This window comes from Merops nubicus, unplaced genomic scaffold (genome assembly GCF_000691845.1).
Source record: "Merops nubicus isolate BGI_N331 unplaced genomic scaffold, ASM69184v1 scaffold6256, whole genome shotgun sequence".
NCBI classification, from domain to species: Eukaryota; Metazoa; Chordata; class Aves; order Coraciiformes; family Meropidae; genus Merops; species Merops nubicus.
In genome coordinates, this window is record NW_008616882.1 from 15,364 (window position 1) to 42,036 (window position 26,673).

The following is a 26,673-nucleotide window of genomic DNA, read 5'->3' on the forward strand; positions in this document are numbered from 1 at the left end:
CCCCTGGGCTGGACACAGCAAGGACACTGAGCTCGCCTGACCTCTTGGAGACCACACAGCACGACAGAGGCACACACAGGCTGCAGTGCTGAACAAGTCCCTGCTGTCACCTATGGACGCAGATGCTGGCAGACCGTGAGCCATGCTGGAGCCAGAAGCCTTTAGGTGTATTTGCCTGTAACAGATCGGTACGTCTGCCTCTCTGCCAGACTGACTACAGCAGGGACACGCACCATGGGTTAAATGTCTTTTGCAGTGGGTGGGGAAGTGGGTGAGCATATGGGCAGCTGTCTGGATCCAACCACCTGGACAGTACTCCTAGTTTCTAAATCTGCTCACCCAACTCATTTGGAAGCCATTAATTTCTTGGGTTCTTTGCTGCATAGACTGTAGACCTGCTTTGGACCTGCAGTGCGGTGTCAGTAACAGCCAAATGAGTTTACTGCCTTATTATTAATGACACATAAACCATCTGCTTTTCAGTCGGATATGATGGAGAAATTAAACTGCTTTGTCTCCTTGGGACAGTCTTCTGTTATCTTCATCTTCTGTTCCAGCTACGTTTTACTGCTTTGTCTGTGGTTAGACAAAATGGTACTTAATTTACTCTCCTGCAGAAATAAAGTCTTGTAACTATCTGAGCTGAAGGAAATGCACATCCCCAATGGTTTTCAGTTAAAAGGAGCCCCACACATGATGGAGGGAGCATTCTCATGCCCAGAGAACATCCTCTGCAACAGGCATGCATGCATAAGTGGTTGCTGCAATTAAATGAGCAGTAGCTGCTTACCAGACTCAGAGATGTCATCCCAATATGGAGAGTCAAACTCATACTCCGCCTTAAGGATCTGCTCGAAGAGTTTGGAGTCATTTTCATCGTAGAAAGGAGGATACCCACAGAGCCTAATGGAGAGCAACAAAAGAGAGACATGACCCTTGGACCTGTCTTGCCAAGAAGGTGAGAAAGAGGGAGGAAGAAGGAGAAACTCTTAAGACTTGCACCAGTAAGTTTTCAAGCAGGCAAGACCTACCATGACAGAAGTTTGTTCAGGGACACGAAAACCCACTTCTGAAGATTAACATAGTCCTGGACGAATTGGAATTCTGAATGGAAACCCAGTGCTGTGGGTCCTACAGTGACTCATGCAGATAGCCTGCCCACCCTCTGCATGCTTTTAGCTGTTTAGCCAAAGGAATTGTTTTATTACACAGCCATGAGCCCTTCCATCCTCTCCTATACATGTAGTAAAGAGGAGTTTTCATGAGCTACATGCTATATCCACAGAGCACCAGTCCCTCTCATCCCTCAGCACAAGCATTCCCCACCCAGGAGTCTTCTCCATACTGGCTTCACTGCTCTGGTTGTCCTTCTGGACTGTTCTCACCCAGTACCTTACACAGGCCACTTACACTGGCTTTACTCCCATGCAGATGGCAGAGAGGAGGTGCAGTGGCTCTGTAGACACGCAGGCACAGCAGAGCCTTGGGAATCAAGGACACCTACCTAGCTACCCACATCAGCACAGGCTTTGAGCACAACCTCTGGTCTCTACATTGTGCAAGAGACTGTAGCTGTGTAGGAAGGTTTGTGGTACAACTGGGGAGCCACTGGTCACCTGCATGGACCTCTTCTCCAGCACAACACGGAGGAAGAGCTGGTGCCAAGCAGGACAAGGAGCCCCACAGAGTCATTCCACCTCTGCAGCAGAGCCTGCACAGGCTGCACATGGACCTGCTGCAGTTGCAGAGACACAGAGAGAGTCTTTCCCAGTCTTTCTCACTTCTGCAAGTGATCTTGCTGCCCACATCAAACTGCCTACCTTGCCTAAGGCTAACCACAGTCCTGTCCTGGTTTTCACTGTTTATCATCAGACTCCTCAGAAAACCTAGCCCCAGGACAAGCAGGACACTGAACATTATTTGCCTAGTTTGAGCTGAACACTCAGGATGCACACTCCTAGTGCTGCAGACAGCAGGACAGTCCTGCTGAGACAGAGCTGCTCCAGCCCTGCAGACATGGGAAAACCACATCTGGGACCACATTAAGCAAACGCAGTGACAAAAGTCATGTGTCAGAGATCCCTCATGTCCAGCCAGCAGCCTGTCCCTCTGTGCAGACATGCTGGCAAAGACTCCCCTTCTTCAGGTTCTAATATCAACGTTGCAGAGCATCAAATTGACCTCCAAGGCTGAACCAAGGTTTTAGCAAACCCATCCTGCTCGCAGTCAAACAGGCCTTCCTGTCTCTATTGTCTCTCTATAGAGAAGTCTCAATTTTTCCCTCTAGTCTACAGTGTAAATTCTTTTTTCATATACTTTGCTGATATTGAAATTATCTTTTTTCTACAGTTTTCTTAAACTCTGAGTCAATCAACACCAATAAAGCATTTAATTGGAGAGAGGCAGCCACTATCACCAGGCTGAAGATCTAGCTGAAACACTACCCTGTAGCAACAGGAGAGCAATGAGGAGGGAACTACAGGACATGAAATACTCAAGCTATTTATAACTCAAAGCCAGCCGGCTGCCCTGGAGGTTATTTGAACCAACTCAACACTTGAGGGTGAAAGGAGCAATGTTTTGTTAGCTCTGAAGAGCCAGCGTGCTGGATAAATAATTTAAATGCTGAGTGAGATGTTGATCTGCGTCAGATTCGTATTGACCCGGAGAACTCTGCTGAAGTTTGCAGCATTACAATGAAGCCACTTTGGTTCAACTGAATCAGAAATCTCTCTCTTTCTCTTACAAAACAGATGAGCCAGTTCTCATTGTGTCCCACTGGATGGCTGCCGTTATCAAAAGTAAGCGAACCTCATGCCAGACAAGGGTTCGTGTTCAGAGCAGGACTGCAGACCTACTTAGTGGGCATGTGCTTGTGTGCAGGGCTCAGTGCAGCAACTTCTACATGATAACACGTGGCAGTGGTGTATGAGCAATTTCATTTAAAATGGTGCATTTAAGAAAACCCTAAAAGCCACTATGCACCTGGGTGATGGAGGAAAAACATATGCTGACCGGAAAATGGATCCACAACCAGGATCCAGCTCTACAGGTACCTATGAAGAACATTCATATAACTAGCTTTAATGTAGTAAATATCAACACTTACATCCCACAGTCTTGGGGAGGGGGAATTCACAAAAACTGATTTTCATCTTTCTTCTCTTTTGTCACAACCCTCAACATTTTGGGTGCTCTACTGAAGGTTTTGGAAAGGCAGGAGTTGACAGCACCAGCACTGCAACTGTCAGGATGGCTGCTGGGATAGAGATGTCCAGAAGGAAGGAAAAATGCTCCTCCAAAGGCAGTCAGAGCCATCACTCTGTCCCTCTTCCCCAGAGGACTCATTGGGCTCCGTATAAGAAGTCTGGCAGCCCTTCATTAATTTCTTGCCTTCCTCAGCAGTTTCCTTAAACAAAACCAAAGTGCTCTGATAAAGCCTTTTAGTGTGAGCAGTGTGCTGTGCGTGGCGAGGCGCTGGCAGGCTGCTCCAGAGAGAGAAATAACTCTCTTAAAATGTGCACCGTACTAATTACCTTGGCAAAGGTACAGGAGCACAAGTTAGGGCTGCTGTGATTTATACATGCTCGTGGCAGCAGAAGGTAGGAGCAAACTGCTGAGCAGCACAGAGCTGGAGGGTTATGACACTGCAAGGAGAGGGACAGAGAAACACGAACCCCAGCAAGAGCCCCAACCTCTCCAGAGCCTTTCAATCCCCTTCCTACACACATCCAGCTCTTCTCCTGCTTCTCTGCATGGCTTGAGGACTCCATGTCTGGGGTATCTACCCCTGTATCTGGGAGATCACTGCAGCACATCACAGGGATCACAGGTGGAAGTGCTGATACATGAAGAGTCAGCATCACACAGGAGGATGCCAGAGCTACTGGAAGCTGGACGCAGGGGAGAAAGACTCTTTGGCACTGCTTTTCCCTGACTGGTGAGAACTTGAGAAGCGTTAGTAGCCATTACAGCTCATGGGCTTGGACATCCCCCCCAGACCAGCTCCCTGCCTGAGAGCAGGCTGAGTGCAGGGTGAGGGCTGGTCCTGGCTTGGTGAGGGACTGGGGTGAAACTCATGCACAGGGGGACAGTATGGATGCTCCTCCAGGAGGCAAATCACTGAGGACCTACACCACAAAGCATGTGAGAAAGGAGAAAGCTCCTTAGGACAGAGGAGGTGGGATGTGGGAGGGGAACACCAGGGTATCCTGGCACAGGGAGTGGTTGGGAGCCAAAATATAGGTGGTCTTGCTGTCCTTTCCCTTAAAATCAGAGTTTAGGAAGACAGAGAAGTCTTAATGTTACTTTAATGTTGCTGGCTTTGCTATAAGGGATGGGAAAGCCCCAGTAAATTAGACTATCATGCAGTCTGTGGTTGGAGGAAATTTTGCTGGACTTCCAGCAACTGGGCCACCTTCCAAAGTCCATAATAAGTTTTTATCTAATTCTTACAGAATCAAAATCCCACCAACTTCATTTCCATCTGCTGGGACATTACTGTGTGAAAAAAATGACCTTGCTATCAGAGGTTCTGCTGCTTTTCTTTAGATATGCAGAAATACAAAAATAACCCCTCTGTCTTCAATGTGAAAAAATCCTGCATTGTCCTGGGGGAGCTTCAGGCAGCTATTAGCTGTCATCATTTTCTCGCAGTGTCACCAAATAAAAGCTTTTCAGAATTATTTATCAACCTTATCACATCAGTAACAGATTTTTCCCTTAACCTCCTATTCCCAGTCTTGCCTTAAAAAGAATGAGAAGCAGATAAGAAAAACACAGGTGGATGTACAAAATAAAGACACTGCCAGAAGTCATTTCTAAAAGCCATCAAGACAGCACGAGAGGAATATCAGGAACATTTTCTCACCAGGCAGAGGAAGCAAACCCCTGAAAGCTCTCGTTACATATTGAGGGTGATACTAAATTCTAAATAACCCATTTGCGTGGTCAGGGCACAGCCTGTAACACAAGAGGCACTGGGGTTAGTTTTACAAACAATTTTATAGTGAGATTAGAGCAAAGAATTCAGTTAAGTGCTCAAAGACCTAAGATGTATGGTGTGGGAAGTCATCTAAGTGCTATTTATAGGGACAAACACATGTATTTATTCTTATTTTGGGAACAGCCCCTCATGTTGGCTGACACTGGTGCCCTCACAAAACTAGACAAGGATGTACTAGCATGTGGAATAAAAAATAAATTAAGAAGTATGCAATGAGGAGCAATCATTTGGGGTTGTCTTCCCAGTGTTTTAACTGAGTTATCCTGAGCAATCCAAGGCACCCATGTACATTTTCGCACCACTAATTCTTGTTCCAGTACCAAACATGTAAGTTACTCCTCACTTGCTTAGGCTTGTGTGTGATGCTGGGCAGGCAAGATGACTGACCAGCTTTTCCCAGCGTATGACTCCAGGATGGTCCCTGGTTAATACTTCCATACAAACATCATTAATGACTCATGCACATCTGCCTGAAAATCAAAAGCAACTCAGAAGCACAGTGTAAAAGTATGACCCAACAGTTATCTTCAGTAATTCTCTTGTTCTACCAGTGACTAGAATCAGAAAAAAAAAAAATTCAGGGTAAAATGTGTTCACTCTAGTGATGAAGAGACAGGAGGTGTCCGTATCAGCCTTCAGGTACTTGAAAAGGGCCTACAGGAATGATGAGGAGGGACTCTTTACCAGGGAGCATAGTGATAGGGTGAGGGGAAACAGTTTAAAACTGAAAGATAGAAGATTTAGATTAGGTATTAGGAAGAAATTATTTAATGTGAGGGTGATGAGGCACTGGAAGAGGTTACCCAGGGAAGCTGTGGATGCTCGTCCCTGGAAGTGTTCAAGGCCAGGTTGGATGGGGCTTTGAGCAGCCTGGTCTAGTGGGAGGTGTCCCTGCCCATGGCAGGGGGGTTGGAACTAGATGATCATTAAAGTACATTCCAACCCAAATTATCCAACCCATTCTATCATTCTATAATACAACTATGAATCATATAGAGATTCTGTGAAGAGCAGAGCATTCTGTAGCCCTGGGTAATCTTCCAGCTTTGGAACATGGTCGCCTATTTTTTTGCACATATTAACTAAATCTTCATTATATTAGGTATGCATGCAATTAGTACTTTAGCTCCCCAAGATTTTGTAACCTCTCATGCGACCCAGACAGCTCCAAAATCGAGCTGCTGGGAATCCAGTGAAGTCTCTTGCTCTTCTGAGGCTTTATGTTTTTAAGCTGAACATTTACCAAAACTACCTTGTGATAAGCAGAAAGCTGAGCTCAACAATGAGGCTGTTTCAAATTAAGAAATACTGCATCTGGAATAACAGGAAATTTCAGGCTGCTAAAATTAGTTCATGTGAATAATGACTTCTCATGCAAAACAGGTTTTTGATAAAAGCTCGACTGGTGCAGCCTCTGCAATCTGGCTGTCGTTAAGAAGAAGCATTAGAGACTGGCACTGAAACGAAGGTATTCTTTCCTAAGACATCCTTCACCTTGCATATCACAGTAACAAATATTTGTCTAGAGCATTGGTACCACAGGAACAGTTTGTTCTTCCAGTGTCATAAAGTGAAGGCTTTCATGTGAGACTGAGCTCGTGTCTGGAGGCACTCAAATCACTTGCAGTAATAATAGCTCAAAGCATCTTTAATTTATGCCTGGCTTCTGTGTTGGATTCCCCTGAGTTTCCATCTTCTTAAATGACAACAGTCTGTTCAGAGTGGCTGTGAGGCTTTGTGGGAGAGGTGGGAGGTGATGCAGGACAATTTTCTTGGATTGCCCTATACATAAATATGTCTCTGACTGGTTTGGGCATGTGCAAGTAGCTCCAGCTGTGCTGACTGTGGAGCTGGAAATGGCATATCTGGGCGGGTGTGGTGATATACTGGAATCAATAACTCCTGCTCAGAGCAGGATTAACTACCAGCATTGCACCACGGTGGCTATGCTGCTGGTGCTTATGGCCTCCCAGTGCCAGGCTGCACGGTGAGCACACCAGTGATGTGGCATGGCTGAGACAACAAACCTAGATGTTAAACCTGTGCCCGTCATTGGTGGCATCAGACACCCCAGCAGGCCTGCTTTCTCTCTGTCTTTACTGTACCCCTGACAAACACTTTCTTACGAGGCCATGTCTGCAATTTCTGGCTATTCCTGGAAGCAAGGATGAGATCTGGTTCAAAATCAGGACATGAGAGATGTGGGCTGGGTCTCTAAGTTCCCAATGCTGTCAATATGGAGCCAATGGAGACTGTAGAGAGAGATGCAAATGTACCATGAAGCAGATAAGACCACACTGTGAAGGCAGGGGTTTGAGTACGGAGCAGTGTGTGATCCAGTAGCCTCAGCATGGGCATTTGGTGCTATTTGACATGGTCCATGGTCTCCCACTCGGCCTCCATCTGCCACTCCAGAAGGAAGGTCTCTGCAGTGCATTACACTTGCCAAATCCACGTGGCTGCCCTGGACACCCCAAAGTGGCACTAAGTACATAGGTTTAGGCAACCGAATGGCACATCCCAGTGAAATGACTTCTTGCATCAACACAGGCTGGGTTGAGGTGCCCACAGGTAGAGGCCAGTGCCACTGGAGAAGCTGTGGAGTGCACAGGACTCGTGTCCCCAGCTGGCAGGTACATCATGGGGCTATGGGAGGCTGGACTGTCCTGCAACCACAGCTTGAGACCAGGCAGGACACTGAGTGACTGAAACAGCACTAACCACCTACATTAGGGTAACCAAAGTGAGCCCTGGAGTGCCACTGACTGTTACAGGAGCTGAAGGATGTAGCTCACATGCAGAGATGTTCAAGCAGGTGGTTTGGTCTCAGACCCAATCCCACACAGGCAGTGACAGTCTGGCAAACACATTACCAAGCTTCTTCTGTGGTAACACACTATTGCTATTCAGTTTGACTGTATATAATACAAATCAAGTCCTTGTTACATGAAGCACAGAAACCCTGAGAAGGTCTCCATGTCCAGCAAGCAGGAATTCACAGGACTTGTTCTTACTGAGCTGATTTAAACCTTCACAGTTGGGAATTCTCCATGTAGAAGTGGGGAATTCAGGTTTGAGGAGCGTATTTGGCTTGCTTGACAAGCCCAGCACACACTGATTTGGAAAACAGCAGGAAACAACTGAGCTGAACATTGCAGCAGCAAGAGCAGCCTTGCTTAGCAAGGGGGAAGGATTGTGGATGGTATCAAAACCTTCCACATGCTGAAGTTGCATTCATAAACCAAATGTGAAAGACACATTACTTAGCACTGTCTCATCTGTATTCCTCAGCAAGACACATAAAAGCAACAAGTGAAATAACAACAGGGCTGTCAGCAAAAAAGACCTTTAGTGCATGAACCATGGTTGAATGGGACTGAAAACTTGAAAGAAAGCAGAACCAAGTTTATCTTCAAGCAATAAGGATGCAACAGTTCACGGCCCTCCTGTGGGCTGCCAGATGGACATGTATTTTCATGGTACATATCTGACAATAAACTGAACGTAGGCAGTGGCTGAGCTTGGAAGTGAGGCAGTGTACTGCTGTCTTCCACCTGCACCCCCCTTCTTGCTGCTCTCTGAAGCTGGTACTCAAAGTACTACCAAAGCAATGGAGAAGACTCTACTTGATTGTCCTGCCATGGCTGGCTAGGACTGAAAGTGTCAAAAAACCCAACCCCTAGTCCTTCCATGCTCAGGTCTGCTTGTGCAAAATGGTAAGTTTAGGTCAGCACCACCATCCTCATCCAAAAGAGCACTAGGGAATGATGTGTGAATCAGCTTCTGGGGCATTCTGGCATGTCTGCTGACTACCTCACTGCCTTAAGTGTCCTGCTGGGCTTTGCCACAAAGTCCGAATCAGCGCTGTTGATCTTCGCTTTGTTACGCAAAACCTTTCTGCATCCTGCTATTGATGGTTGCTCCAAGATAAATCCATCCCTCTGCAAAGTTTTGTACTCAACAAATTTTCAAATATTCATGTAGATCGGAAAGCCAGTCATAAAGCTAATGTTTTTAGGCAGGATTTCATTTTAAATAAATAAACATAGATGGAAAGACATAAAGCCTTCCTATGCTATTGTAATATAAAGAGCTATTTTGAGTAGCATATAGCATGATCAAGAACAAATGAAAAAATGAAGAATGAACATTGCACAGAGTAGATAATGCAGCAATGAGGTTTGTCCTGGCAAAAATAGTTCTACTACATCATCAAAAAGTTATTCATGTTGACAAGCTATGAAATGTTTGCATAAGGGGAAAGGGAACAAAGTAGGAGTGCTTTAATGCTGTGCCTCATTGGAGCTGCCTTTTCCTTCAGTCTCATTTAACTGCAACAGTTTGGTAAAAGAGGAAAATAAAAAAAAAAAAAAGAAGAGAAAGCACTGGCAATGCTGAAAAGACATCTGTTTCTGTGGCAGTCGACAGCCACACAGCAGCCCTCTGCTCTCTTGCACAAAAGGAACAGGCCTGTTGAGCTCTGCATGCCCACCCAGTCCCAGCCCATGGTGAAAGCCTGACCTCCTCTTGAAGACCTACATCAATAGCTCCTGCTTTTAAGCCTGCTGGGCTGTGCAGATGCAACCTATGCAATTGTTATTTGAATGACATGCTTGGACTCATAGGCCTGAGCCCTGAGCACAGGCTACCCCATCAAGACAGGCCTCTAAGCTACAGGAAGTCTTCCTTCAGGCTTGCAGATGAGTTCATTTCTTCTCAATCCAAATATAGTAGTGATTTCATATACTTATGCACACAAAGCTGCACTCAAGTGATGGTGGCCAGAAATGTCATGGACACCCTTTTCTGGACAGGACTAATGACCCCTGCTGCCAGGCCATCACTGGGACCACGGTGGCCAGGAGAGCTCTACAGTCCTTCTAAGTGTTTTCACTGGTGCAGGAGGTGACTCACCTCCTTCCATGGCTCAAGCACCAAAGGAGCACCCACGCCTACAGTACTGGCTGCCCCTTTCACGGAGACAAACCTGGAGACTAGGAAAAGCCTTTTCTCCATGAGGACAGTCAAGCAGTGGAACAGGTTGTCCCCAAACCTTGTGCAGTCTCTGTCTTCAGAGGATTTCAAGACCCTTCTGGGTAAAGCCTTAGGCAACCTAGTCTGGCCTCAAGGACAGGCAGTCCTTTGTGAAGTCTTTTTAAGTCTTGCTGAAGAAGGGTGGCAGGTACTGAATGAGGACAGGCACTAAATCCCCACAAACATATGAGTTGTGGGATTTATCCACTGCTGTGGAGAATGAACAAGTCCTGGTCCTGTACTTTCTCAAGCAACAAATCCCAACTCCTTTAAGCAACAATTTAGCCCCATTAGCAAACCTCAGCCAAGAATGCTTAATGGCTTGATAGAAGAGTGACAGTACTGGCTGGGCACAAATTAGCTCACCCTCTCCTATGGGACCTGATTGCTGGATGTGTTAAGGAAAACAGTCTCTCATTTTCAGTAAAAAAAAAATCATTATTTTGTATTATGTTTCAATGAGAATAACTCAGTGCAGTACATTAAAAGCTTTTCTCTCCTTATCTCCCTCTGTGCTTTTCCCAGGGAACAAAAGCCATTATGGTGACACTTTGAGAGAGGTGGCCCTTCAGGATACGCCTGTGGGCACGGTGCTGTGCTCTGTGGGCATGGCCAAATTTGTTTCTTGTCAAAGTAATCTGAGCAGGAAACATAATAATTTCACTTATGTCACAAACTGGGCAAGTCCATACAATTGCACATGGTATAGTTCAGGGTGGGAGCAAGGATTTTGGCTTTCAAAGGGTCCTGGTTCACCTCCTTTCGCTTCTGCCCCAAATTTCAGCCTTTATATACCTGTGAGGTGTCCAGGGTTCATGTTACCCTGGCTCACAAGTGTCAGATATTAACTCTTTTGGCCCAGACTAAATGGGTAACTATATGGTGGGCCAGCAGGCTGCTGGTCCTGAAGCTGCCTGTGATTGAAAACCCAGCAGATACTCACAGGATGTATGCGATGACCCCGATGGACCAGCAGTCCACAGCTTTGCTGTATGGCTTCTGAGCCAACACTTCAGGAGCTGGAAATAAAAAGCCAAACAAGCATGTGTTACAAGACCAAACGTTTGAATGTGGTCAAGAGACAGGACTCTGAAACTTGAAGCTCCCTGAGACTCCACATACAACCCTTGCATTTGTAAATACCCTGATGGTTCTGAAGCTCGTGTTCTCACAAAGAAGGAATATTACTAAAGTGGAGCAAATTCCCCATTTTCTGACTCCAAGGACAGAAAAAAACCAAGCACATAAAAATGTGTGAGAGGTAGAGGGCCATCACCTCACTGACAGAGGAACTTCAGGAGACTTGGAGGAAAACAAGGCCAAGCTTTGCATGGGTGCTGAGATCCACATTCACTCTGGCTGCCTCGCAGCTCCACCACGGGATTTCAAGAGGCAATGCAGAAAGAGCAGCGTGTCAGGGAGGTGATAAGCTACCTCTGCAGGAGAGGAAGGAGAGCTGCCACCACACCTCCTAGCACCTGCCTTCCAAAGCCTGCCGAGTGTCAGGGTCAGCAGGAGCCATTTGTCCTTCTGCCTCTGGGAAAACAGACACCTTAGAGGGAGGAACGAAAAGCAACAGGGATTAGACACGCAGGAAGGAGGTGAACCTTCTGTCTCTGCAGCTTTTGGACACCACAGCCTGAATTTTGCATGAAGTGAGAGCCTGGGCACTTGTTGAAACAACTCTTTGTGGATCTGCTTTCCTGTCTGACACCACTGAGGGTTAAAAAGGTGCATTTTTTGTTTGTGAGCCTGCAGTATTATATTTTCCCTGTTGGGACCTTTCAGTGCAAATGCTTAAACCTAAATTTGAAAACCCTGTGACTCTAATCTTTTTCATGTAAAGAAGCTTTTGCTTTTTTCAAAGCAAAATGTCCACAATAATGCAAGAAATCACTGATTGTGGCATTCCTAAAGCAGACTTGCCACACTGCGTTTGAAAAAGTAAAGTATTTCCTCTGACTACTTTGGAGTTAAATGCTGAAAAAAAAATCATGGAGAGGCAAGTCCAGGCAAAAATATTTCTTTGGGGTTACATCTTGCTCTGCTAGGAGTCTTACCAACATCAAAGCAGTCAGTTACTTGAAGAAGAGTGAAAAAAAAAAATGTACAGTTAAAACCAGAGCCTTACATTCAGAGGCTACATATTCTTTGGTGTACTCATAAGGACTCTTCAAAGAGTTATGTTCTTAAGGTAGACAAGTCAACAAAACTAAGGTAAAAGAATGCCAGCAAGGAAGGAAGCAGGAAACAATAATGAGAAACAGAAAAGACTTTGTGGTGCTTGGGCATGAGACCTTATAGAAGGGAGGGACCTTATTGCAGCCTTCCAGTATCTGAAGGGGGCCTGCAAGGAACCTGTGGAGGGACTTCTTGCAAGGGGTTGTAGTGATAGGATGAGGAGTTATGGGTTCAAACTGCAAGAGAGAAGATTTTGATTAGAAATTAGGAAGAAGTTCTTCACTATGAGGGTGGTGAGACACTGGAAGAGCCCGTCCAAAGAAGTTGTTGATTCTCCATCACTGGAAGAGTTCAAGACCAGGCTGGATTGGGCTTTGAGTAACCTGGTCTAGTTGAAGGTATCCCTGTCCATGGCAGAGGGGGTAGAATTAGACAATATTTAAGGTCCCTTCCAAATCAATCCATTCTATGATTCTATAATTGAAGGGAAGGCAGTGCATGAAGCAGATGAGGGCATCCAGGCTGCATTTCCACAAGCAGTAGAATGGTGGAAAGGGTCAAGTAACACTGGACACACATTGTAAAAAGAGAGAAAATGCAGAGGAATGGGGGTTAAAATATAGCTGGGAGCCAGATTATGAAGACTCTTGACAACTCTTGTGCCCCTTAATCTTACTCTTTCCTTCCTGATCATCAAAATTTGCCTCAAAGTTTTCCTCTAAGGATAGTATTTTTTTCAAAACTGTGCATCAAATAGGGTTTGAGAGACTCAGTTTCCTTTTTTTGTTCCATCCCATGTGACTGAATTTTGTGACAAAATATGTGGAAGAACAGTTAATTTTCCCCTCTCCTTAGATGACTAGATGTCTTCCAACTCTTCATTCCTTCTAAATTCCCAATATTTTATTTGCATATCTCTTCCACCTTTTACTGTCTGCTTCTGTTTGCATCATTTTCAAGACTGGTAATCATTATAAATCTTATACCCCCCAAAGAAAATACTATGCAAATGGCTCCTGAGCATCATGGATCCTAGTGAGCTCCTGACATTACAGGGATATGCCACATTAACACAACAGAGAACAAATCTGAGATGAGGGGATGTGAATTATGTAAAGACTCTTCTTCTTAAATCATCAAAGCTGTGTCTCTCTTCTAAAGAGTGAAGAGCACTGATAACAGACAGTTGCTGCTGCAGATGGTTGCTGTGAGGCAGGTAAGAACACCACAGGACCAAGCCCAGAGCAAATGTGAAGTATTACCTCCCCTTTGGTAAACTTTATGAAGAAAGGCAGGAGGTTTAAATAATGATTTTAAGGCCAAATGGCTGCTTTTGATTTTTGTTCCAAAGAGCAAACATGTAACAGAAACAGGAGAACACAGCTAAGCATCATCTGTCTCTGATACGTGGAGTACACGGGAGTATTTAATGAGCTGAAGAACAAGTCAGAGGAGCTCCCAGAAATGATGGTAGTTTAATGCCAAAAGGAAAAGGCAGGAAATGCAATGAAAAAAATCCAAGAGCTGACAGCATTAAAGGATCAACACAGACAGCTAAGGAGACAAAACAGCAGTAAGGAGAAGGGGAAAGCCAAAGCTCCCACTTCTGGGGCTGGGGAAACACTAGCTCAGCAAAGGCTTCCAGTATCACACCTCCCCAGGGAATCCCTGTGGGCTCAAATGCTACACAACGGTCATCCAGAGACAGGGAAGTCAATGAAGCAAACCTGGACCCTCCCTCCACATCCAGGAACCGTGCTTCAGGCCAAATCAACATTGCTACCAGCAACACGTGGCAGGTAAAGTGGTGGGGAATGGTCTCAGGGCCTCATCCCACCTGCAGGTACATGAAGACGTACTTCCCACCTACATGATCTCCTGGTTCACAGCTAGTTGTGGTTGTTTGTTTTTTTGTTTGTTTGTTTGTTTTGGTTTTTTTAGTTATATTTTGCATTTAATAAGAGAAAAAATTAAAAGGCTTGTTTCAAAGGGAGGTTTTAAGAAAAGGTGGGGAACAGGAATGTTGGGAAACCTCTCAGAGGGCTATTGCCCCCAGTGAGCACGGCTATGCTAATAAGCTCCCTAAAAATGCTGAATGTCTAAACCAGGAATCCATGTTCTTGCAAAGAGCTCAAGTGATGGGGATTGCTGTGATACTTTAAGCCTGTGGAACAAACTGTACAAGTCATGAGGGTGTTTGTTCCTCGTACCAGCCTCACACTTAAAAGCGATTCTCCTTCCCTCCCCTGACGGTGCTACTCCCCAGCAGATTTTGTTCTCTCACAAGAACTCAGGCTAATGCTGTTTTCTGTGGTTGATATGGCTTCCCACATGCTGCATGCCAGAAGGAGCGAGGCATTGGAACAAAGGGTGATCATTTGGAAGATCTCCATAGGACTGACAAATCAGCAGGCTGCCATAAATGTGTGAGGAATGGAAAGATCTAAATAGAGTGAACATAACGAGGGACCTGCTGACATTGGGCAGGAACATAGCTCAGCTGGCCAAGCAAATTGGGCTGGTGCAAGCCCAGGCTAGTAGTTCAGCTGGTAACTATTTTAGTTACCAGCCGGTTTCCAACACGTAGGCACGTGCTGCAAGGGAAACATGAACGGACTGCACGGGTACAAGATGGCCATGAAATCTGAGAGGGAAGGTGAGAAACTAAGTGTGTAAGGGACAACAAAGGGAGATGGTGCCAGCCCCATTGCCTAGGATTCTTGAAGGTACCACTTCAAGAAGAGGGTTGGAGATGAACAGTCCACACTTGGTTGGATGCACAAAAGGCCAGCGCAGCCCCTCTCCTGAAGCCAAAGATGGTGCAGGAGCAGTGTGAGCTCCTCTACTGTCACACAAAGTGTTCCTCGTACTGCAAACAGGCTAGGAGGCATATGAAGAATCTTTACCACAAGACCAGAGGCCCTTTTCCACTGACTCCTGGAATGAAACAACTTTTTTTCTCTCTTTCATACAGTCCTTCAGTGTTGATCTTATCCCGGTTGGCCAAGACTTTGAAGTTTGGGACTGCTTCTGAAGGACAGCAGGGTTTCAGTAGAGCATTGCTGGCTGCTTGTGCTCTTGTTCCCATTTCATGTTGCTGAGTCAGGTTTCAGGAACATAATGCAACCACAGCCACATGCCAGCAAATTCTGTTTCAGGATGCAGAAATGGAGCTAGGCAAACACATTGTCATGAGCTTGTGTGTGAGCAAACCCTGGTGAGAATGCTTCCCATGCTTTATTTTTACTTAATTACTCATGCAGCTGCCTCAACAACTCCTGGGGTTGCTTTTTGCTAATAAGGATATTCCAAAAGCTTATTGATGGTTTTCAAACCTTAGACTCAAAGGACACAGAACTGAGTCAAAATTCAGCATGGAAATCTATTGCTTACTTAAATGCTTTGGTCTCGTGCAGGGCTAAGAAACATGCATGGCTTCGATATGGTCTGAAATTGCTACTGAATTTCTGGCAGAGGTGAAAGTTGTGAAATGACCTTTCATAAGAGCACTGAAAAAATAAAAACAGTGAGCTGGGGGTGGGGGGGGAGTGTACAGGGATCAACCTCACATACAGGGTCCAGCCCAATTCCTACAACAGGGAAATACAAGAAAATTTTACTTGACTTTGGGTTGGGACTCAGAGCAAGAATTTTAAATCTCAGTAGGATTAAGATATTAGCCAGCCACAAATACAGTTCACAATTCAACATTTCTGCAGGAGATCAAGTTGCCCTAGACAGGCTTTCTAACATTTTTACCAAACTTTTCAATGCTCCTAAATATCTTGCAAGTCTAAGTCCCATCTGCAGAACTAACCAAAGCTTTTGAGACACCAGCTCTCACAGAGAGTCAGTCAGTGACACCTAATTCCCCAACAGCCAAAATCTCCCTAGAGGGATTTGCTGAGTGAATGGAGGCACCTCCTGGTGAATGCTCAACTTGACACAACCTCAAGGATGACTCATTTTCAGGCAGGTTTGAGCACCTCCTTCATCAAAATCAAGTTCTTTTAAACGGTCTTAAGCTGAGCAGACCCAATCTATGATGTTTAATATGATAAATAACTAATGATCTTACTTCAGATCTTGCCCATAATCACATAAATTTCTCACAGTTTTGAAAACACCACTTCTTCTCCAGCTTAGATGATGGATTGGGATCCATGCAAGACAGTCCACACACTTAATTTGCAATAAAATGAGCCACAAAAGCTGCCTCATCTTACTCAATTTAGGTGCTATCTAAATTTGGGTGTCTAGTCCCAACTCATCATCTAGACTACTTCTAGAAGAAATGGAGAGAGAGAGAGAGATAAGAGTGGTAAGGGGGTAAGAAAATGGAAGACCTTTTAATTGGAAGAGGTTTTATTGTCAGACCTCCTCTTCAGTAAGTAAACATTTAAATTTGCTTCTTAACAAAGGTAGCTCAACTAATTGTTTTAAATTATCCTAATGGTCATCTTCTCAGCATAGCACCAAAACCTCTGACAGAACTCCTGAAGGAATAAGAACCCTGAACTGTCAACAGTAATTAAATCTGTAAGGCAGAGCCTTAAAAGCTAATGTGCTAATGCACGGCTGGTTATGCACATTTTAGATATACTCTAATTTGATAAGTAATACTTCAGTTTTCAGAAAGAAAACTAGTATTTATTAGAAGTTTAATTGTAATTACATCCTCCCATATTCAATGAATTTCTGAACCACATAAACAGGAATTTATTATTAATGGTGTCTGAACCACCATTCTTTGGAGATGAAACTAAGAAAATTTGAACTGAAAAATGAAGCTCTGAGAGTTGAAAGTATATCCTTATCAGGGAAATTAGACATGACAGAGGGGGTTGCTTACTTGCAAATACCTGGGCAGCAGGTCTGCAACCAAGTCAGAAGCTTGTCCAGTACTTTGCATAATGGGATCCAACTGGATCCATTTCTGGAGATGAAGTACAAGGAGTAGCAGATGCTAATGACTTCTTAACAGAGCCATGGGGGTCTTTGAGAGGTGATAAGTGCCTAATTTTTTTCCAGTAATTTAAAAGAAAAGTGGTTGAACTGACAAAAGTAATTCCTCATAAAATCCTAGCAAATGGGGTCATCTACATATCTTTAAAGAAAAGCACCAGGAAACACACTGTAAGTGATGAATCCCTGAGTGTTACTTCAATGCTAAATAAAAAGGCTGGAAAAAACAAACAAACAAACAAACAAACAAACCAACCAAAACCAAAACAACAGAAAGAGATGGAAGACAGGACACCTCATGGGCCAGCACTGTGGCATGTGCCTGGCACGTGTGTGACATGTATTCATGTGGTGCCATTAGGAGGAAGGTTTTTTAACATTTATTTGAGGGCTTTAGGCAGGTGCTGCAAATTGCAATGATGCTGGAAGGCATAAAAAATTTTCTGTGCTTGGCAAATGCTGTCTGGGAAACCAATTACACTAAACAAACAAACAAAATAGCAGCACTAAAGAGCTGTCTCTTGGAAAAAAAAAAAAAAGAAAAATAAATAGAGCAAATATTACAAATGTTTAAAGAGGTTTTCTTTGTGAGGGAAGGGGAAAAACTCCTGTCAGCACTTCAGAAATAAGTGTCCATGACCCCTTGAACTGTGATGAGTAAATCCTGTGTTCAGTAAGGTAACAACAGGCCTGGAGGCACTTGTGTAGCTATCAGCACCCAGACCAGGAGTAATGAGAGCTCTCAAACATCTCTCAAAGTACTACAATTTGTGTCACATGCTCCAAGAGCTTCCTTTCCCAAATACCAAGTTTTCTCATGTAAATTGCTACGCTGAGATGCCACAGGAGGGATCCTTCAGTGCCCAAGCAGAACTGCACTCCCTCATTTCCATCAGCACTTCAGCAAGCATCCTCTTAGCTTCCCTGTGTCTTGCAGACTTATTCCAGTCAGTGCACGTTTCAGAACAAAATAAAACATGCTAATTAAGGACAGAAGAGTTGACAGCAAAAATTATGAAAATTGCTGGCTCAGCTCAATTCCTGCTAATACTTTGGAAGAAGATTTTCAGTCTGGTGTGATTACACCAGATCAGATATTCAGGCTGTACGAGTGCATCCTGACTCACATGTCTTAAAATAAAGAAACGATGGGCTGATGGCTCACCATGGGAAACCAAAGAAACCTGTTCCTCTTTGTAATGTCTTCAGCATAGAGTGTGCAGCATGAAGATAATGCCCCGAAAAAGGTATTCCTAGGACAAATCTGGATCACTAAAATTAGGAAATGTCAGCTGCAAAGCAATAGAAGCCTCTGAGTGCTGGAAAACTTCAGGTCTTTCCTGATGGAAAGACTTGAGACAAATCTATCCTTGGGGAAGCCACAGTCATTTTAGTTTTGTGGATTTCAATGATACCTCAGAGATTAATTTTATCACCTCAGCTGGCTAGCTAGGTATCATAGGAGGTTTGCTGGATCCATCTCATGCATGAAGTGAGCCTTTTAAATAGTGTTGGCTCAAACAGACCCTGTCATCACCTGTCACATAATTCTCACACTCAGTGACTTAAACTTTTTAAAAAGGATGCTGGTAAACCCTGCTAATGGGTAGTCTCGTATAATTACTCCTAAATGGACAGAAGAGCAAAGAATAAATCACAAGAAACAATTTCATACTGTCCAGGAAGGCCTGAGGATCTAAAGAGGTTTTGCACTCTGACATCTAGAAGTCTATAACTTAACATTGTTGTTACAAAGGATTATGGAACGTGTCTGAATAAATGTGGATCAGGGGAATCTGGCAATTGCTATAATTTATGATTAAAATCATATGTTACATTAGATAAAGCTTCTTGGTTTTACAGGTACTTTGCTTGCAGAATCAATGCATTTGAGGATATTCTTCACATGCTCCTATTTAGCTACAGGCAATGTCTCTGAGAAAACTCATTTTCCAAAGGATTATAGTCATGAATGTGAATCCCACAAACCCTGAACTTCATTGTAGGATAGGTACCCAAGGGAGAAGAGCACACAAAGCAGAGCAGTAACTTCTGAAAACTCTGTTTCTATACAAACATCTGAAAAACATCATGTGCACTATGAGTAGCACTGGAAAACAAGTATTATTCCCTTTTCAGGATGTGTCTGTATTGCAGCTGGGAAGAGTGGGTGCACAGTATAAACAAATGTCTTACCAACATAGCCAGGAGTCCCACAGGCTGTGGACATCACGTCTCCTTTACCCTCCATCTTTGACAATCCAAAGTCACTGATCATGATTTTTGACTCTTCATCCTGGCTGTAGTAAAGCAGGTTCTCAGGCTAGAAAGGAAAGCAAAGTAAGTTTTGACTATGTAAGTCCAGTTACAATGTCTGTTGGTTGATGTGTTGCATTTAATACAATCCTTATGTACACCATACACTAATATAATTTGGTTCCCCTAAATCCTAAAGAATTGTTCTTATAACCCAAATGGAGAACCTCTCCAAACTCCTGTATGGCAACTAATAGAAGAAGCTGACATCTGAGGCTTTGAGCAACTTTTGTGGGATAACAAACTTCTCCTTTAACACCCCAAATAAGAACTCAGGCATGCCTTACTTGTGAGATATGTCTGGCATATCACCACTTCAGAGTGATAGAACAGAGGATTCATTTGAAGACAAGCAAATATGGTAAATCCAGGTAATGTAATGAAAAAAATTTATACCACATATAAAAAAAGAAAAAGGAAAACAGTAGGTATTTGAGATTTTTTTGTATCTTCTCTACTGGAAACAAACTGTTCCATGAGAAGAATTGCTTTTGCAGTTAACAGAGTTGCAGCAAGGATGTTTTAGCTAGAGCTGATTAGGAAAAAATGCTGCAGCACAAAACAGAGTGACTTGTTTGTGCTGAAAGTAAACAAGAGTCACTCCACAAAGCCGTGTGACTTTATACAAACATCACTTGGTTTGGAGAGCCCAATCAACTCTGTCTGCTACGGCATAATCCTCCATTCATATGTTCTGAATGAGCCCCTGCTAGACAGCAAAGCTCTTTCTAGGTGCTGTGAGAGCACACTTCTTCCTCTACCTTGTACCTGGGCTTGCAAAAAGGTCCAACCATCTGCTGGCACTCTGACAGCCTGGTGCCAAAGGGGTCTTCATATACAAAAGTGATGGACATCCAATGTTTCGGCCCAACCCCGGTGTAGACTTCGGCCCAGGAGCTGGTACAAACACCCACCCACCCGCAGCACATTTGTCTGTCAGCCCTTTGTGTGCTCCAGGAAATGGTGAGGAGCAGCTGCAGCCACATGACATCATCAGACTCACTGGGACACATCCAAGCTTGGATTTGTAAGGAGGAACAATAGCCCTGCACCAGCATCTATCTTCACTCTTCCATGCTGTAATCTCCTGCTCTGGGGAAAGCAAGGATGAAGAAACACATCACCTTCACCCTACCCCTAGGTGCCTGCTTAGCCTCAATTTGAGATTAAAGCTCTTTTTGGCTTCCTGGGCCCACTGTGAAGCCATACAGTGATGGCTTTTCCCATGGGACACAATGGCCATGAGAGGATCTGCAAGCTGCATCCACAGCAAGGAAAACGGATTCCATTTGTAAAAAGGGAAAAGGGAAACAATTCTGTTTGCAAAAATAATAATGAAGTTGTACCATTTATGTGTCTTTCTCATGATACCTCGTAAGTCCAGTGCTTTAACTGGCTGTTACAAGGCTGATGCTGTTCTCAATCACTGAGTGACTCAGTTTTATGTCATAATTTGCCCTTGCTTGGAGGTAATTTTTATTTTAATTTTTTAATCCTGATTTTTACTAGTGCACTTCTGATCTGCTGAAGGACTGGTAGAGCTGGTACTAAGGCAAAGACTATTTCCCAATGATTTCTGCTAACTCACATCAGGCTCCCCCCTTACACATACTTAGTAAGGCAAAAAACCCCACCCACTTGTAACAAACTTGTTTAAAACACATTTAAAAGAACTCTGGTACTTCAAGCTGGTTAATTCAGAAAGCATTACCAAGGTGGCTCTGTACTAAGCAAACCTACTCACTTTCCCTCCTGCCATCTCTTGTTATCTGCTGCTGTGTTACTTAGATTAGAGACCTGGAGCTCAGATCTGCTTTTCCCAACTACAGCAAGTACTATTTTGGTAACTAAATAACACATAATTACAATAAATAATTGTAATAAATTGGAATACTTTATCTATGGAAAAATACATGGACTGTATTTTTATAGAGTGGATCCTTTCCCAGAGTTTTGGTTTGGGGATCACAGTTTGAAACTTACACTTATTTCGATATTTTGGGACTGTAAAGAGCCTTATTATATCCCTGGTTTTGCTATCATGGTATATTTGTACTAACAAGAAATTCACAGCAAGTGTTCCTCATATACCATCTTTTATGAGTAATTTTAACCACTGATATGGTACTGACAAAGATGTGCAAATGAAAGAGAAAAAGGGCTACTTTTTGCCCCAAAATACCACTGAAGAAGATTGGCTTAACTCAAGTCAAAATTTCAATTCAGCATATCCTTACATAAACTCTGAAATTAATCTGTAGATGAATTCACTTCCCAATTAACAGATCTCATATTTTATTATCAGAACTTTTTAATAAGATTAATCTCTTTTAAAGTGAGAGCTACAGCCTTCCTTTAAATTATAAAGACAGGAATATTAAGAGCTCGTACAATGGGGTATCTGAATGGAGAGGACTTGGACCTCCCTTCAAAATCACTGATGGCAGAAAGAAGCCTGAAGTTATTTCCTACATATTGAACTTGGGAGGAAGCTGGTCATGTAAAAATACTAAACAATGCTTCCATACTGAAATGCAGTGGAACTCCCATAAATACAAGAATATTCCTATGTACCTCAGTATAAAAGCAGGAAATTAATGGGAACTGAGGGCAACACATGAGCACTGTCGGATGGAAGACTAACCAGTGCCTCCTTACAGAAACCCCATTATTTGGAACTGTTAGGACCAAACAGCACAACACTGAGAAGGAAATATTATTTGTAAACATCAGTATATATTTTCCTTCACTGAATTCAAGGTTTTGCCTCAAAAATGTGTCAAATACTTTAAAAAATATTTTTCTACTTTCTCTTTATCTATTGAAGGGGGAATCACAGCTTTCCCACTTCTGGCAGAGGTGTACAGGACTGAGGCAAGCCCCTTGCATAAGTAAGGTGTGGAAAAGCTTGCAATCCTATGGGAAAGGCCCAGAGGCAGCTAAAAGATTCACCTCTGGAGTTAAAGTGCAGCAGAAGGAAATATCTGCACTGAGGTTGTCACAAAACGAGGCCATGTCTGCCTGTCGTGGGCTCTGCTCCATCTTGGAGAACGCCGGTGCTGGTGGTTACAATGGTAATGGGCTCTAGTTTGGCCCCTCTGCATCATATTCTGGGAGCAAGCCAGTCATTTATTATTTTACACGACACAGCATTTCACATCAGCACTAATTTTGAAGAACATACAAAGCAAGTAAATAGTATCTCAATTTCTCATCCATCTTAAGGCATAACAGTGACATCACATTCATGGTATTATAACCTGCACTGAGAGGAACTGCCAAAAATTGCAAACATGCAGTTTAATATTAGACTGTATTAAAAATACACTGAATTTTAAAATACATCTAATAAAAAATTGTAGTTAAGAAAAAAAAACAAATCACACCCAAACTTCTTAGTGGTTCTTGACTCTATTAATATTCACTAAACCTTTACATAATATGACCCCTTTAGCAAATTTCCATTCTCTTTACACAAGGACAATTCAAGGCCACAGCACCAACACCCAAGGAAACTCCTGTTTGGAGCATCCCTCCAAAACACAAAAATGTTATCTCATTCACTGAATTCTTCATTTCTGGCAGTAAAATTTGGTAGAATGAACCAGCTCAGGACCTGAACCTACAGATTCTTTTGACATTTTCATCCTTCTGTAGTGTTTTCTGCTAACATTATTTAAAATGCCAAAGATGGGGAGGTTTAGGTGCGTGTTATGAAATTCAAGTCTTTTTGCTTATCTTAGTGACAATTTAAGATACTGGAAGGAAACGACACAGAAATAATGTTTTGGGTTTCTTTCTTTATCCAGAAAAGCTGAGAATTTTTAATGTGATAAAACAGTACTGCTGAAAGGAAAATTATCTAAAAATCATACTGGCACACAATGTTCCTTAGAATAATTCTTGCTGTTAACAGTCTCTCCAAAAACATTGGTCCAAATAGCATGATATAAAATCATTCAACTTTCTCTCACTATTTAGTATTACTAATTATTAAAAAAGAGTAAATATAACACAACAAATCTTCAGGCTGCTTTACAGCAGTAAAAACTTCCAAGCCGAGATGAGTTTCCTGCCTTAATGTAACATTTTGGGTCTTAACAAATTACTTTTTCCCCACATCATATGTGCACAACTCCCAGTGTAACAGCACTGATTGCAAAGTCCTCATTAAAACCTATTACGATGGGAGGATATGGAGCCTTCAGAGCATCCCTCTGATGGTGAAACCTTACTGAGGCAGACAGTCCCAGTGGAGGCTGCACTTCCATCCGTTAGTCTCCCATCATTATGCAGCCTCTCTTAACACTGCCTGGAGGACTGAGCCGTGCTGTGGACATACCTTGAGGTCCCTGTGCACGATGCCCATTCGGTGCAGGTAGTAGACAGCATCCAGGACCTGCCGGATCAGGGTGCTGGCGTCCTTCTCCGTGTAGAACCCTTTCTCAACGATGCGGTCAAAGAGCTCTCCCCCAGACACTCTGGAAAACACAACGGGATGCAGAAGTGTGAGGGCATGCTTTGTAATGTGCTTTCTGCCTCGCTGGAGGGTGGTCAAGGCTGTGGACTAGCCATGGGCAGCCCAAGCACACATCCATCTGGAGCTCGGAGGGGTCTCCCACTGTTTGGTTTTCTCATAGTCCAAGGACTGGTCGTGCTATAATGGAAAATAAAATCCATCACACAACAGAGAACAGTCCAAGATTCACTACAGCTTGCAGAGGGAATTTACAACTATACCCCAGCAAGAGCCAGGAAAGCAGACACTGGTTTCCACACTGTCCCACCTTTGTGAACTTTGTATAGGTGAATTTGGTCTGCTCTGGTGCTGGCCCATGGAGGTTGTAAGGCTCTCTACTAGTATAATCCCTTTTCACATCGCTGACCAAGGTTTGGGCCTTGCCCTGGAGGAATGGTCCCATTCTCCTTTCCCTGCCAGCAAGTGAAATGCATGCAGTAGTTGCTGCTAGCACGTATGGAACATTAGTTTATTAAAGGATTCTGCATCTCTGGCAATTTTAAATGCTCTCAGAGGTCCCACCCTTTACTCGTACATGGACATTCATTTATTAGCAGACACAAACTCTTTAGGCAGAGCACAGTCTCTGCCCAGCACTGGCAGCAGACAGTTATTGATGAGGCAGAGCAGATTATCAGTGCAATTCATCACCATATGACACTGATGGGGAAAGGATTCCACAACTCAAAGAGGAAAGAAAATAAAACCTTGACATCCCACTATTTAATGTCTGCTATATTATGCATTTCCTCTGCCCTGCTAGAAATATCACGTTCTGAACCCAATTTTAAATAAAGAATAGACACATTAAAACTCCCTGGAGGAGCATCTGGGGAAACAAAAGAGGAAAGAAATGTCTGAGTAATTGAAATAATAAAACTGTCAGCAAAAACCTGCCCTACTAGGGTAAATAAAAGATTTCCATTTTAACAAGCAAAACCCATTAAAAAATAAAATGTATGTGATATGTTTTTTCAGCAGTTGCACCACTTAGCGTATCATAAATAGCATAGTAAAACTTTCTTTTAAAACAAACCTAATAAAAGGAAAATAATAAATTATTACAGTCATTAAATACATATGGACTGGGAGCTTGCCATTATATGAACACTAGGTAATTCAGCCACTCCAAGTAATAATCTGCTTGAATAATGCCATGAGGTCACTTCCTAGGAAGTTTGGAGTCTGAATGGGAGAGAAGGCTACCACCAAAAATGAACCTATTTAACTCTGAAAATCAGAAGCAACCTTGGAAGAAGAAAAACAACCAGCTAATACTCTTATTAGGCAAGCAAACAAAATAGCTTACTAAAATATTGGCATTAAACCAAAACTGCAGTAAAGGTGAAGTTCACCCAAGTCTGAAGTCCAACCGGGAGACCCTCGACCATCCCAGCAGCTCTGGGACTTGCTTCTTGTTGCCAGAGAGGCTGGAGCAGCAGTGCCAGGCTGACAGTGGGGCAAGGCAAAGGCCCTGGTCCCATTCTGAGCTGGAGAGCCTGGGACTCATGGCACAGTGGGGACGGAGGCACGGCAGGTGGAGCCTGCACCCACTGGCACAAGTGCCCTTGCAAAACAACCTGCTCGGAACACGGCACAGGAAAACTTGACTTAAACCCATTTCTTTCCTAGTTTCTCACAATGGGAGCTGTTTTTCTCATAGCTATATCTCTGTATATATACAGAGGGTGTTGCTCCAAGCTCCTCTCAGCCCTGCACCCTCTGCCCGACCCGCGGCGTGCCGTGCCCGGGAGAAGGGGCACACCTCTGCCTTGCTGCTGGGGCAGACACACGTTTATTGAGCCTGGCTCCTGTTAGCTCACTGTCTTTTTATGTTTCCCCTGCAGCCCCTTTTGTTTCCTGTGGATTGATTGCACTGAAAATTGAGCCCACGCAGTCATTAATCTGACTGAATACAGCACATTTCCCCAGGAAAATGCAGTGTGTGCCGTTTACAATTTCATACAGATACTCTGGTCCTATTCAAGAGAGGGACTGCTTTAGTAGATACTGATTTCCATCAGGTGCTTTCCTGCATGAGGACTCTCTCCTTCGATGTTTGCAGAGAGTATACTTCCACAACATTTTTTTCATTCAAATGACAAAATTTCCCTCCATGCCAGCTCATTCCCTAAGCCTTATTTTTTAATCAAAAGCTTTTCTTAGTCAAATTTAGTCCAGTGGATCTACTGTACCCAGGCTCAATCTGTTTATAATTTTATTTCAACACACGGAAAATATCTGCAACCTCTTAAATGATACATTGCAAACCAGAGCTTAATCCAAGGACTCAGGAGGAACAGCTGGTAGGTCTGCAGCCACTTGCTTATTCAGAGTATCAACAGCATCCCACGTACATGCTGAGAGTTGAGGGACCCATTCTTCTATTTATTCGTATGGTGACTCTGTGCTAGGATTTGCACTAAATGTTTACACTCACCTGTAAAGTCTCCCTACCATGAGCAAGAGTCATGGCTGGGGTTCACCTCCCAGGGATGCTTTGCAACTCAGCACCCAAGGCCATGGCCACTTTCCACATGGAGCTTATGTCCATATGGTTTCTTTCTTCCAAAACAGGGTTAACTCAACCGTAATGTCATTGGGAATGCTGGTCCCTGTATGGTGCCCAAAGACTGACATAAATCAACGCTCT

General features: G+C 43.6%; 1 protein-coding gene across 1 annotated transcript in view; it reads right to left on the bottom strand.

The window, feature by feature from the left end:
* LOC103775502 (calcium/calmodulin-dependent protein kinase type 1D-like) overlaps positions 1-26,673 on the bottom strand; it is a gene marked incomplete at both ends in the record, with an annotated part of 69,455 nt that overhangs the window by 15,357 nt on the left and 27,425 nt on the right. The window contains 4 exons of the mRNA XM_008942962.1: positions 791-903; positions 10,983-11,058; positions 19,382-19,508; positions 23,844-23,982. Of these exons, the coding sequence (XP_008941210.1) occupies positions 791-903; positions 10,983-11,058; positions 19,382-19,508; positions 23,844-23,982 (455 nt within the window). The remainder of the gene's footprint in view (positions 1-790; positions 904-10,982; positions 11,059-19,381; positions 19,509-23,843; positions 23,983-26,673) is intronic.